The sequence below is a fragment of the Mycetomoellerius zeteki genome, unplaced genomic scaffold (assembly GCF_001594055.1).
Source record: "Mycetomoellerius zeteki isolate Tzet28-1 unplaced genomic scaffold, Tzet1.0 scaffold156, whole genome shotgun sequence".
Taxonomy (NCBI): domain Eukaryota; kingdom Metazoa; phylum Arthropoda; class Insecta; order Hymenoptera; family Formicidae; genus Mycetomoellerius; species Mycetomoellerius zeteki.
This window is the reverse complement of record NW_017256511.1, coordinates 911,092-923,874: the sequence shown is the minus strand read 5'-3', so window position 1 is coordinate 923,874 and position 12,783 is coordinate 911,092. Positions and strand designations below refer to the sequence as shown.

General features: G+C 33.3%; 4 protein-coding genes across 4 annotated transcripts; 1 reads left to right on the top strand and 3 right to left on the bottom strand.

Moving 5' to 3' along the window:
• Nucleotides 1–355: 355 nt before the first annotated feature.
• On the bottom strand, nt 356–3,118 carry LOC108720898 (ribonuclease H-like). The gene is made up of 4 exons (XM_018445168.1): nt 3,044–3,118; nt 1,872–1,925; nt 1,586–1,799; nt 356–533 (listed from the first exon to the last, which is right to left on the bottom strand). Exons 2-4 carry the CDS (start codon nt 1,922–1,924, stop codon nt 426–428), a joined length of 375 nt encoding a protein of 124 aa, XP_018300670.1. The 5' UTR covers nt 1,925; nt 3,044–3,118; the 3' UTR covers nt 356–425.
• A 382-nt stretch (nt 3,119–3,500) lies between these two features.
• LOC108720914 (uncharacterized) lies at nt 3,501–4,001 on the top strand. The gene is made up of 2 exons (XM_018445185.1): nt 3,501–3,684; nt 3,784–4,001. Exons 1-2 carry the CDS (start codon nt 3,602–3,604, stop codon nt 3,932–3,934), a joined length of 234 nt encoding a protein of 77 aa, XP_018300687.1. The 5' UTR covers nt 3,501–3,601; the 3' UTR covers nt 3,935–4,001.
• A 446-nt stretch (nt 4,002–4,447) lies between these two features.
• LOC108720903 (ribonuclease H1) lies at nt 4,448–6,770 on the bottom strand. The gene is made up of 6 exons (XM_018445172.1): nt 6,425–6,770; nt 6,188–6,349; nt 5,356–5,548; nt 4,989–5,119; nt 4,650–4,914; nt 4,448–4,552 (listed from the first exon to the last, which is right to left on the bottom strand). The coding sequence occupies exons 1-6, from the start codon at nt 6,517–6,519 to the stop codon at nt 4,457–4,459; spliced, it is 942 nt and encodes a 313-aa protein (XP_018300674.1). The 5' UTR covers nt 6,520–6,770; the 3' UTR covers nt 4,448–4,456.
• Nucleotides 6,771–8,274: 1,504 nt separating this feature from the next.
• LOC108720885 (rab-like protein 6) lies at nt 8,275–12,628 on the bottom strand. The gene is made up of 6 exons (XM_018445149.1): nt 12,545–12,628; nt 11,848–12,048; nt 11,277–11,767; nt 10,026–10,819; nt 9,108–9,609; nt 8,275–8,987 (listed from the first exon to the last, which is right to left on the bottom strand). Exons 2-6 carry the CDS (start codon nt 11,975–11,977, stop codon nt 8,787–8,789), a joined length of 2,118 nt encoding a protein of 705 aa, XP_018300651.1. The 5' UTR covers nt 11,978–12,048; nt 12,545–12,628; the 3' UTR covers nt 8,275–8,786.
• Nucleotides 12,629–12,783: the final 155 nt, after the last annotated feature.

Here is a 12,783-nt window from a genome sequence, read left to right as displayed (position 1 = left end):
AGAGTAATCTAAGAATAGGTAAAAAGGCGATTATCATTTAAGGACAAAAATTCCAAAGTAAGTCTTAAAAACAATTCCGATTTTCCAGACAAAAATTAGACAAAAAGTCTGATCACAAACTCTCGTAATAGGAAAAATTACCATTTTATGAAATGAAATCAGAAATTATAATTTTGTAAGGATTATAAAATAAGTAGATGTATAAAGGTAATATTTATTTATTAACCTTGTGGAATATTAAAAAAAAAATGCACGAGCAATCAACTTATATGTAACCAATAATACGTAAAAATGAAATAATACATTGCATAACTGATCTGAACTTTTAATAAACTGAGTAAGTTTTTTTGTCTCATGCATATAATAATATAAACTCATCAGAAGGAAAAGTGAGATTCTCTGGATATTCTCATAATAGCATCTCTTTAATTATCTTTCCAGTAAGTACGTGTGCCTTTTTCGACAAAGTATCCATTTCCATCCCTGCCACTCTTGTAAATACGTTCGCGTACGATGACACTGTTTCTTCCTTGCTGCAAATCGAGTCATCAAATTAAAGGAAGTAGTCATCGTCAATCAAAGGAAATTGAAAAATAAAAGCAGTTAACATAGCATTAAAGAATTCAATTTAGAACTTAGAAAACGTTTGTTTTGGTACAATGTGAAATATAATTACCACATTGCATCTTTTAATTACACAGGTCGACATTTTAAGACTTTTTTTCTGTTCTTTGAATAAAAGATATCATTTCCTCTATATTTTTGCGCGTTGAACACGAATCCGGCAATGAAATTGCTCTATCACGTCAGGTTTTTGAGAAAAGTGAAGTTAAAGGTGTCAAAATTAATGTTTTTTTTATATATTTTTTTGTTAGCGAAGTAAATTTTTTCTCTAATTTGGTTTACGCCATCTTAAAGTGTCAACTTTTATCTTTAAAATATATTTTTTATAACGCCGTATGTTTTTTTTCACCGAGATAATGTCTGCGTAGTCACACCACCATTTTCGCGCGCGAAAACATTTTTGGCACAAAATAGTTTTCTTGGTGTGACTACGCAGACATTATCTCGGTGAAAAAAAACATACGGCGTTATAAAAAATATATTTTAAAGATAAAAGTTGGCACTTTAAAATGGCGTAAACCAAAGTAGAGAAAAAAATTTACTTCGCTAACAAAAAAATATGTCAAAAAACGTTAATTTTGACACCTTTAACTTCACTTTTCTCAAAAACCTGACGTGATGGAGCAATTTCATTGCCGGATTCGTGTTCAGCGCGCAAAAATACATAGGAAATGGTATCTTTTATTCAAACAGAAACCATGTCCTCCAGTGTTATTAATACATAATCACTAATGCGGGGTCACAATAGAAGTCGTAGCGGTCGTAGGGTCTTAAATCGTAGAAAATTGACCAATCACAGTTGATTATTCTTCTTATATTCGACTGTGATTGGTCCATTTTCTACGACTTAAGACTCTACGACTGCTACGACTTCTATTGTAGACCCCGCATAAAACTATTTTGTTCAGTGTTAAAGTACATATACCCTTTCCAAAATATTTTTTTATTTATTATTTCATACCGTGTAATCGGTACGTTGATAGCCTCTAACTTCACCCTGGTCACCTCTTAGTGCAACTTGATTGTTACCACGATAAGCTAGAGCTTTACTGTTAGTATTAAATGACTGTCCTCTTGAAGAATGATTGTCAACAAAGTCCCAAGCTTGATCTGGTGTATCAAACTTTTTATATTTGTTATGGGAGTATCCATGAACTTGATCTTTGCAATCCTCCCTAACATAAAGTATTAATTTAGACTCCGATTGCAAAAAGCATAATTTTCAATTATTTTATCAATTTTCTTACCAATTGTCATAAACTCCAGTCGAACGACCACTAGCCACTGCGTAGTAAGGCATTCTGACAAGAAAAAAAATGCAGAAATTTCAGACTAATTTTTTGCACATTGCTAGTTATATACATAATATAGTGTTTTCCATTTGATGACATGAGTCGACACAAGTGTTGTTCTATCTTTATTACTTATTAAATGTAAAGAAAGATAGAACGATGCTTGTATCAACTTGCGTCATTAAATGGAAAGCATCCATATTTTATTATTATTACTTTTATTATTACGTCAACAAATCATAGATTCAAATGGAAAAAAATGGAAAATAGTATCAAAAACAGGAAAATGCAATTATAGGTCTGTTTGTGTTGCACTTTTTACATCTGCTTTCTCTTTTTCAATGTCCAAATATATATCTATCTCATTTTAAGTTCAAAAATTTTTGGGGATTTCGATCAAGATAAACAGATCGTGTATGGCTAGATCCACAGCCTTGCTTTAAGAGACCGTAAGCCGTAAGTTTTAAGTTGTAAGTGACGATATAAAGGCCACAGAACTTATGCTTTTAAGCTGTAAGAATTGGGTTTTGTTCAATTCGCTTAAGTTTAACGGTTAAAGCCTAAAGACTGCGTAAAAATAGAAATTATTGTTACTTGATCTCTTTCAACTTATGGCTTAAGGCTTCTTAAGCAAGGTTGCACAGGACCTATAGTCTAATTGTTTGCTTTTTTTTATTTCTTCACCTCGTAAATTTTAAGAGTATAATCAGAAAGGGCAAACCTTGCATTCAAAAATTCTTTTTACTCTCTCTCTCCCTCTCCCTCCGCCCCTCTCCCTCTCTTTATTATATCTATAATCAGTTTCAGGAATGTCTGACGTGACATCATCAAATACGCCAGAAGGAACATAATCACAAAGAAAAAAGCATTTAAGATGACATTTATATAAGTCTCGATCACAAGATTGCGTTAATAACTTCAAATAGTCAATATTTACCGACAATTTCATATTTTTTACATTTTACATTTGTACGTTTCAATCGTAAGAGAGAATCACTATGATGGACGAAGTAACAAAGAAATGATGCAATCAAGCGCAACAAGTCCTCGCCTGTTCAATTGATCAAATATCATTACCCGAGAGCTAGTTTTCGTAAGCGAAAAATGTCATGTTCGTCAAAACTTACTTGATTATCTGCAATGTCAGCAATTATTGCAGTAATTTTAAAACTTTCAGCCTTATTGCTGTTCAACCACGTCCGTTGAGCAGAGAAAATCGTACGATACGAAAGGATACGAAAATGACGTTATTGGTGCCTATCTTTTTTTTCCATTAGTGAGATAGTGAGTGGTGTATATAGACTGCTTTGACATAGCAAATTTGAATCCTATGAGTCCCTTGACGTTGTATCACGTGACTATTCGAGAAATTTCATTGGCAGAGGAGGGTAAATGGAAAATTTGGGGTGGAGCTAACCCCACGTCGCTAATTGGCTAATTTATTACACATTTTTCTGATTGGTGCTTGGAGTTTTTCCACTAAATCTAATCAGGCAAGTTCACTAGACCGATGGTAGCGTCTGATTGGTTGAAATTGCTGTGATTCACTAGCTAATAAAAAAACCTTTACAATTGCGACGATTGTCAGATCTGAATTGCCTAAAATCTCGAGCTTGCCTGCGAATAACTTCGCGCGGTAAATCCAAAAGTCTGCGAATTTGTGCGGTCGATGACTTTCACGGAAAATGGCATTTTCGCAATCACATCAGCAAGAACTGATTGAACTGGCCGAAATAACGGGAATCTCTACGGTACCCGGAGTTTTTCGGTGAGACATTTGACAATGGTTTGTCAAAAGTGGAATTTCGCCCGTAGGACATAACCTCTCTGCACGATTTTATCACAATATAATTTTCTCTGTTTGTAGAATTGTATTGGAATTATTGGCGTTACAAGTATCTCCGGAGGATATTTACACTCTTCTTAAACAAATATCGACGAGATCGTCGAAATTGCTGAATCGACAGACATCAAACGAGAAGAATGCGCAAGCTTCTGTCTCGTCTATGAAACAATGATTTTGTATGTAGTTTATTGATTTGGTAATTGATAGCTTTAATTAAATCGCAATAAAGAATGTATTTATGTAGATAGAGATGTAAAAGTAACATGTATTTTTCTAGAAATAATCTATAGTATGGAAAATATAATTTAACCATTCGTATTTCTCATATTTTTACTTGATGAGAACTTTTTGTTCGACGAGCCATTTTTGTCATTAAGTGTGATTTAGTCATATATATATATATATATAGTAATTTCCTATGATAGCAATTTTTGTTTATATGTGCAAAAGTATAACAATGTACTCTATTCTAATTTTAATCATATTTTGTATCTGACCGCATTGTTTTTATAATAATAAAATTCACTAAAAAAAGAAAAAGTGAATTATATATTAGATTTATTGATTTCATGTACAATAAATGATTTTGATCATGTACAATAAATGACACCATGTTTTCTACAGAAAAGTTTATATATGCAAAAATAAAACAAATCTAAGATATAATTTATAAGAAGTATTGTACTTTTATCTTTTATTCAACTTGGTTTTTATACCGCAAGCAGCCTTCTCTTGCAAGTTTATCTGCCATTTCATTACCATAAATTCCTATATGTCCATTCACATGATTCTAAAAGATTGAATGTGTTAAATTTTCACAATAATATATTTATATTATATTAATTATAAACATTATATATATAACCCTTAAATAAAAAATTGCTTACCCAAGCAACAGTCAAGTTTTCTAATTCTTTTTCCATTTCTAACAATTCTATTGTATTTATAACTGGCTTGTTATCCACAGTCTTCCATCCTCTTCTCTTCCATGCTGGCATCCATTGTGTAATGCAGGAGATGAGAAATTTAGAATCAGTGTTGATTTTCAACTTCTTGATTCCTGCCTTTTTCGCCTGTCTCACAGCTACTGTAACAGCTTGGATCTCTGCTACGTTATTAGTAGGTCGTCCATCCACCGGTTCAGATACATTTCTACGAAAATTATACCTAAATTAGATTCATTGAGTTTTAGTAGACAATGGACAAGACTGAAAAATAAAATATACAATGGATGATTGTCTCGAAACCAAACTCCGATACCGGCTCGTGCATTCTTGTGTCCATTCCAACTGCATGCGCCATCCGTAAAAACGTTCACATAGCCATCTTCATCCACGATAAAATCTGTTTTGTCATCCTATATAATCCCAAATTTATGAAATATATTTTTGCAGTATAATTTATTTCTTTATTTATAAACCACATATGAAATTCTCAGAGACCATACTGATCAACTCTATCAACTTCATGAAATAAAAAATTGATGAAATTATAAATTATTCGCTTTAATATTAAACTTTAAAAAATTGTAAATAGTAGAGTTGATCAGTTTAGCTTTTAAAAGGCTTTATTGATATACTATTAATTTCAAACCTGGTCAAGACACTGAGTTAATCTAAAGCAATTATTTGAAATGTTAGATATTTTTCTCTTTTTGCTCAGGTGTTCATTACTATCGTCACTTGTAGATAAAGTCCTCTTTGAAATTGATAATAATGGTTTTGTCTGAACTACTGTAGACTGTTTACCACCAAGTGCAAACAATTGTTTCGGCAAGGTTTCTGATCTACATAAAATATTAGCTTTAAGTGATATATTGTAGTGAGATTTCAGAGTTTTATTAATGCATTTTCGCAATACTTCTTTCTTATTTATGTTAAACAGAAATTGTTATTAACCCTCTACTAGCAATGCAGGATCTTTTAATTTAAGACACAGTCAATTTTTTGATTGCGAGAATTTTAAGAAAATAAATATTGGAGTTTGATATTGCTATTATTTTATTTTTTCCCAAAGAACTTGAGATTTTTTATTCATAAAAAATTTTTTTTTTCTAGGCGCTCAAATAATTTAAAGTTTTAAAGCAAATATATCTCTCTCTCTCTCTCGTTATACTTTTTTTTAAGTAATACCCTTGAGTATTGTAACCCAAAAAGATTTTTTTTCATTCACTCATATAAAAGTTATGCACTTTTAACCAATATCATGTTTCTCCAAAACTTACATTTAAATTTACAAAAAAAGTAAAATATAATTTTACTTCTATTACAGTAAAAGCATGTTGAAGGTTCCAAAAATATATACGAATTTTTTCAGAGAATTTTTTATATAGTTTAAAACGATACAAAAATCTGTTTACCTCAACAACTCAGGATGCAAACTATGATCAAAAATTTCATATTGCCAGTGAAGGATTAATATTTACCTTGCAGCTTTCACAATTTTCGACAAAGCAAGGCACTTAGTAGAATTTGTTACTACAGTTGAAGAAGAACGCTCCTTTATAAAGTTTTGAGCCTCGCTTTCTGTTGCAAATTTCTTGTATATTGACCCAGGAAATTTAAGAACCTGAGCACTGCATTCACCCCTGTTAAAAATAGAAAAACTCTCATTTAATTCCTTTTTGCTGATATTAATTTATTAGTCGAATTGATTCCTTTACCATGTGGCATAGATTCCAGGTTTTCGACCTTTGGCAACTGCATAGTAAGGCATTTTGCTTAAGAAATAATGCCTTGCTACAAAATTCAATTTCATCAATTTGTTCAATACATACGATCTTCCTGGAGCATCATAGGTATCTTTATTTAATGTTTACACTTTTATTACCAACGTGGTAAAGGTATAGAATACCCGTCTCATCTCCGATTTTGATGAAATTAGGCTTATTCGACGCGTTTTTGCACGAAATGAACGAATGTGGCAGAAAAAAGTGCCGCTCTGACCTCCGAACCGAGATATTTAGCGTTAAAGTTTACGGCCGTTCAGGTTAGGAAATCTGTCATACCGACTCGATATAAGCGCTATAAGTATGCCTTTTTCATGCTCTGTGACTTAATGCGCATGCGTTTAGTCACTATTCCGTACAATAGAATGCACGAAATTTAAAATCAAATTAAAAAATGAATTAGTTATTCGTGCAATGTTTCTATTATACATGGTTCTATTTCAAATAAATCAACCCATGTGGACAGTGAAGTGTATAAACAGCTACGCCGCCCCGAACCAAAAAAAAATAACATATCTACCCGCTTGGGGCCTAACTGCGTGGAAGTTACAGCTGAGACAGTGTCCGCTTGGAATATTCTTAACCCATGTGAAGACATTATTATATATTATTAAATTATATTAATACTTGTACACGCGACACGTATATTTTAGTGTATAGTGTGTTGTATCAAAAAAGGGAAAGAAAAACCTAGATAGCAGTTTGGCATTATAATTATTTGTCATTTGATATCAAAATAATGTCTTTAATGCTATTTTAATGTCAAAATAGCATCAGCTTGCTGAAACATGAAAAAGAAAGAGGACCATCGATTGTAATCAATGGGGATAATGGAGGGCCTCTCTCTCAGAAATTCGTAGAAAAAAACGTGGATGTGTCATTCGCTGAAAATATCCATGGCTACATAATATGTACTTATAAATAATACTTTGTACACATAGAAGCGTTAGTAGACGGGTTTCATTTAAAATCATTCTATTCTCAATCGTTTAGGTTTCTCTTTACCTAAGAGAAGCCATTCCGGCGTTTTTCGAGATTAAACGTGCTGAAATTAAATTAACATTTTTTTTAGAACACAAAGTATCTTTCAAAACTACGGATTACTTAATTCTACTATAGAAATAATGGTGAATTCGATCACTCACACTACACTGGATCAGTACATATTAAAAGCTGCTTTACATAAAATATCTCAATGTAGTGATACAATATAATCAACTTTGACAATGAAATGATACATACATATTTTGTTAAATAACGTGACAATGGCCGGTATTCATAGTCGGTTCTTATTTCAAAACCATCTTAAGTAATGTCTTAATACGCTAATGCGGCTCTTTGATTGGTTCATGACACCTCAAGGCTGAACTTAAGACGATCTTGAATATAAGAACTGACTATGAATACCGGCCAATATCATTAGTAGATAGTTAATCGTTTAAAATATTTATATACTTTTACATTTAACTTTGTTAATTTCATGTAAAGCAGCTTTTAGTATGCATTGATCTAATGTAGTGACCGAATTCGCTTATAAGACATTTTGTTTTATATACATTTATTAACATGAAGCTGCATGGTCTTACAATGCTATACACCGTTATGAAAAATACAACAATAACATAACATTTATATAGTATAACTTCTTTAAAAGAATTATATTCAACAAGGACAGAGCGCATGTGTTAAGCTAAAGAGAAAATTTATAAATGATATCAACGATAAATATATATATATATAAATCTTACTATATAAGTGAACACAAATATTAAAAATGGAAAGTATAATAAATAATATTGTAAATATACCGTTAATGTCACATAGTCGTCATATTACGTACAGGGTAAAAGAATATTCGCGTATTGTATCCATTCACGCAACAAACTCATCGCGTACGGTTTTCCAAATGTATGTGAAAAATCGTCAAACATCCAACATGAGAAATGCAATATAAATAAGTGCATAGTTGATCGCTGAAACGTATTCTTCGTAAAATCACAATTTTTATCGTGGCAGACTGAGATGCCGAGACCGGCTGAAATACAGGTCAAGTGGCTCCAAAATGGACGTCTCACTGTTTGCGGAAAACGAGTATATTCTTTCGCAGATTAATACTGCAATTCGAAACACATTATTTCTTTTCCATAAAAAATAATCTCATTCTTCCGCTTTCGGGGAAACGTAACATACATTGAAGAGAGCGAAGTCTTTCTGGAAGATGCGTGGCGCTTTTAATAAATGTTACCGAGAATATTTCCTAACGTTATTACGTATAACGTATGCTAAGTAATGAATGCTAAATTGCCTCGTAGGCCACATCAACGCCAATTCTCGTGACCGAGCCGTTTAAAAATTCTTCAAGCTCATCTCGCTCTCGATTCTCGTCCTTCGATCGATGCGATGAGCGTTTTTTCTTTTTTTCGATCTTCTCAGTTTTCTCCTTATCCTTATCTTTGTCTCTTGACTTCTTCTTTTTCCTTTTCTCCTTTTCATCCCCCTAAAATCAACAAAAAAAAAATAAATTTACAACTCAAAATCAATTGAAGAATTGAAAAAAAAAACACTCTCTAGGCCAACTAAGAATCTTCTTTCATAAATTATTGTTGAAGACAATTACCTTCTCTTTATGTTTCTTTTTTTCTTTCATCACCGGACTACTAGCATTGGAGCTTACGTGGCGCACACTAGTATCATCAAGCAGCTCCAGATGAACATTAGAACTTGTCACGCTAACGTCCAGACTTTTATCGCTCAATTCCAGTCTATCCTTTCTTGTACTAGTACTACTCACGTCTTCACCTCCTTCAGGACTTTGTCGCCATTTGGAATCCCGTCGCAACCAGCTATCAAAAGCATCCGAGTTTATATCTGGTTGCTCGTTTGATTCATATTCATTGGAGATCTGCAGCTCTTGTTCTATAGAAGAAACGGAGTTGCTTTTCGTGACTTGTTTTGGCTGCTCGATATTTATCTCTGAACCTGATAGCGGTTCTAATTTGTGTTTCTGTTTGGACAGCGGATTCTCTGTTAATTTTGGCTGTATAGGAGAAGCTACTTCTTCAATGGATGACAAGTCATCCTCGTAACCGGCTACCAGAGGATTACCAGTCTCCATGTCACTGTAAAAAATTATATTGTGATAATATATTAATACTGATTATAATTACAATAAAATGGAAAATATAATTCTTAGTAATAGTATGTATTGATTATATTTACAATATATTAAAAAATATAGAGAATTACATTACTAAAACTAGGATAAAAATAATTATTAATATGCACAAAGATAAAAAGATAAATACAAGAGAACTAAAGATTTTATTTTAAGAAAACAATGATAATTTATGCAGGTTTCTTTTAATATTGATAGAAATGCTTGATAATAATTTAACATCTCTAACTAAAATAAAATTAAACACAAAAAGTAATTTGCTTTGTAAACTAAAATATAAATTATATACATTATTTTTTTATTTGTGTATTTTACTTATATTTTTTAGAAATAGAGCTGTTTAGAAAGCGTTTTGCTTACCTCTCAGATTCTGCCTCTTCTTGAGCTGGTGCAGAAATCGGCTCTGGGGTAAGGGAATTAGGGCTCAGACTGCAGCCTTCCAAAAACGATTTGTCCAGCATTCCATCTGGCACAAAGTCTTCAACACTAGTCAACGGTGCGTTCAAATTAACATTTTTAATATTTGGCAGTTTCCCATCTATCTCATCTTCCTTCTTATGACCAAAGATCTTGGACATGAGTGACGATGATCGATTGAGTGAATCTCTTCTCTCGCCATTGGCAGATTCAACCGATTTAACCACTTCTATTTTAACAGTGGAATTTTGTGAAATAGATGATGTCGTAATTTGTGATGTTTTCGTGGAATTAACTACATTATCCAACGTGCTCGCCGTAGAGCTCTCTTTCCTCGGTTTCATTTCCAAATTTTTCACCGGTATTGGAGTTCCGCCTCCAATAGGACCGGGCATCGAAGCCGATCTTTTGACTTCTCCGATGGCATTTGTGTTGGAAGCTATGTGATAATTACTCATAGACGACGGAACAACGTTTGCGACTAGATTGCTAGCGGACACTGAATCGGCAAGTGCTCTTCTACGATTCACGAGATTGTCTAGGAATTTGTTGTAATCAGCGTCGTCGCTATCCTGGAAGAGATCTAGCTCCTGGATGGTCAAACGCGTCTCCTCTTCATTGGTCTCGAGTTGCTTCAACAGTGTCTCGCGTTGCAGTTGCAGAAATGGTAAATTAAAAAATTTGTGTAATAATTTTAGACCGAAGCCATTTCGCATCGATGACTCTGCGTATCTCACCTGCAACAATTCATTTAACTTTAGAATTAAGTGAAATCTTTTAGTTTTGGTGCTGAGTTATGAATATTACTCGATATAAATTACAAGTAATCAATAAATTTTTTTTCAAAGAAATAATTAGCAAAATTTATTAATAAAGTAATAAAATAAATAAAATGTGTTTTCTTTAAAAAATTTTAATTCTTTATATTTTTTTATCTGCAGAAAACCTCAATATTCTTTCAAACAAAACTTTTATTAAAGTATGATGGTTTTAATAATATTTGTTAAAATATTAAAAGAATGACAAGATATAGAATTAATTTCTTAATTTTAGGAATTAAAAGATTATGATAATAATTTCAATTAAATTTTAACTAGACATGATACTGTGAATTTTTTTTAATTTACTATTAGAAAAATATTCATTGATAGCGAAACACACGATGATTGTAATATTAACAATTATTTCAATTACTTGTGCTATTCTCTCGTGTAGTGAATCTATGAAGTATGTCACGTGATCCGCGGTGACGGTTCTGTGATGTGACATGTCGCAGTGGTTGCCGAGGACAATAACAGGTATGTGGCTAGGTATTTTCGGCAGCTCACGTTGGACGTAATCAAATGTCCAGTTCTTCGTGATGTCCATCACAATGATAACGCCATTGGTACCCTTGTAAACGTCGAGAAACTCGGCATCTAAGGCAGGTTCCTCGATAACGTTTTCTGCATTAGCCGGAGTATTGTCCATTTTTAGACCCTCTAATTTCCGCCGGCGTCTACCGCGATCTACGACATCCCATACCTCCACTTTGACCACGTCGTCGGTGGCTTTGTAATTCCACTGTATACTCGCCACCTGTATCTCTTCTGTGGGTATATACTCTTCGATAAACTTTTGCCCCTGCAGTCTATGGAATAAACATGTCTTTCCTACATTCCTGTCTCCTTTTATTATTATTTTCACTAAAAATAATGTGTAAAGATTGCATTACAACTGGTGTTTTACTTCGTCATCTACACGTAAAGCACATACATGCACTTACTATTATATTGCACGCCTTTAGCAAACTTCCTCTGAAGATTCGTTGGCATGGATTGATGAGCTGGTCTGGAAGACGCATTGCCGACCCCATCGGATTTACCGGCTAATCTTTTAATGGCAGAAAACATCATGCGATTCCTCAAAGAAGCATCAATTCAAGAAATAACTTTGATGCTTAAAAAGGAAAGTTAACTGCAAACACCTGTACGAGATATATTAAAATAAAGCAAAAAGTGTAAGCAAAAATAACATAAAAATACTTACAAAATATTTATAAAATAATAACATAAATATATCATTTCTTGAAAAAATATAAAGGCTGTATAATTTTCATCGACGCGATTATTGGAGGACACTTTATAATTTACGACGCAGGCTAAAAACATATTGCTAGTGATAACGGTGGTAAATAATTTAATTGCTCTACGTGATGATTATTATAGCATTGACAAGTACTGTCCACGTCGTTACCGGGAGATGTACCATATTACCGTATTCTAATGGAACAGATGGGAGTACAAGCATCGGAGCACTTAAAGCCCACGCATCCTCGCAAACAAGATTGAATGAGATCCGACTCTCTAACCCAAATTGAATTTTTTTCACGGTCGTTGGAAGAGTTCGATGATTCGCGCGGGATACGAACGATCAAGATTATTCCGAGAATTCGTAAAACATTCGCGTGAAATTGCACTTACCACTCGTTTAGCACGATCCAAGCCTCATGGAATGAAGCCGGATCTCTCGCCGCTGAATGCACTGCGAGACAGCTGTCATATGTAGCAGCCAGTAGCAGCTCAAGCAGCTGTTTCTTTCTCTCTCGACGTCCCAAAGTTGGCAGCGCCGACTGTTCTGCACTCTCGACATGCCAATGCCATTCATAAAAAATATCGATCGCCAATAAACTCCTTGCGTGATAATAAAACAGATTCTCCAT

What these genes read in the sequence shown, in the direction of transcription:
- LOC108720903 (XM_018445172.1), bottom strand. Translation starts at nt 6,519, where the DNA reads ATGAAATTGAATTTTGTAGCAAGGCATTATTTCTTAAGCAAAATGCCT. An exon ending in CCTGGAATCTATGCCACATG is followed by an intron (nt 6,350 to 6,424) that starts GTAAAGGAATCA and finishes TATTTTTAACAG; the next exon opens with GGGTGAATGCAGTGCTCAGG. An exon ending in AAAATTGTGAAAGCTGCAAG is followed by an intron (nt 5,549 to 6,187) that starts GTAAATATTAAT and finishes TATTTTATGTAG; the next exon opens with ATCAGAAACCTTGCCGAAAC.
- LOC108720914 (XM_018445185.1), top strand. Translation starts at nt 3,602, where the DNA reads ATGGCATTTTCGCAATCACATCAGCAAGAACTGATTGAACTGGCCGAA. An exon ending in ACGGTACCCGGAGTTTTTCG is followed by an intron (nt 3,685 to 3,783) that starts GTGAGACATTTG and finishes CTCTGTTTGTAG; the next exon opens with AATTGTATTGGAATTATTGG.
- LOC108720885 (XM_018445149.1), bottom strand. Translation starts at nt 11,977, where the DNA reads ATGATGTTTTCTGCCATTAAAAGATTAGCCGGTAAATCCGATGGGGTC. An exon ending in TAAAGGCGTGCAATATAATA is followed by an intron (nt 11,768 to 11,847) that starts GTAAGTGCATGT and finishes CATTATTTTTAG; the next exon opens with TGAAAATAATAATAAAAGGA. An exon ending in AAAAGAAACATAAAGAGAAG is followed by an intron (nt 8,988 to 9,107) that starts GTAATTGTCTTC and finishes TGTTGATTTTAG; the next exon opens with GGGGATGAAAAGGAGAAAAG.
- LOC108720898 (XM_018445168.1), bottom strand. Translation starts at nt 1,924, where the DNA reads ATGCCTTACTACGCAGTGGCTAGTGGTCGTTCGACTGGAGTTTATGAC. An exon ending in ACTGGAGTTTATGACAATTG is followed by an intron (nt 1,800 to 1,871) that starts GTAAGAAAATTG and finishes ACTTTATGTTAG; the next exon opens with GGAGGATTGCAAAGATCAAG. An exon ending in ATCAACGTACCGATTACACG is followed by an intron (nt 534 to 1,585) that starts GTATGAAATAAT and finishes CTCGATTTGCAG; the next exon opens with CAAGGAAGAAACAGTGTCAT.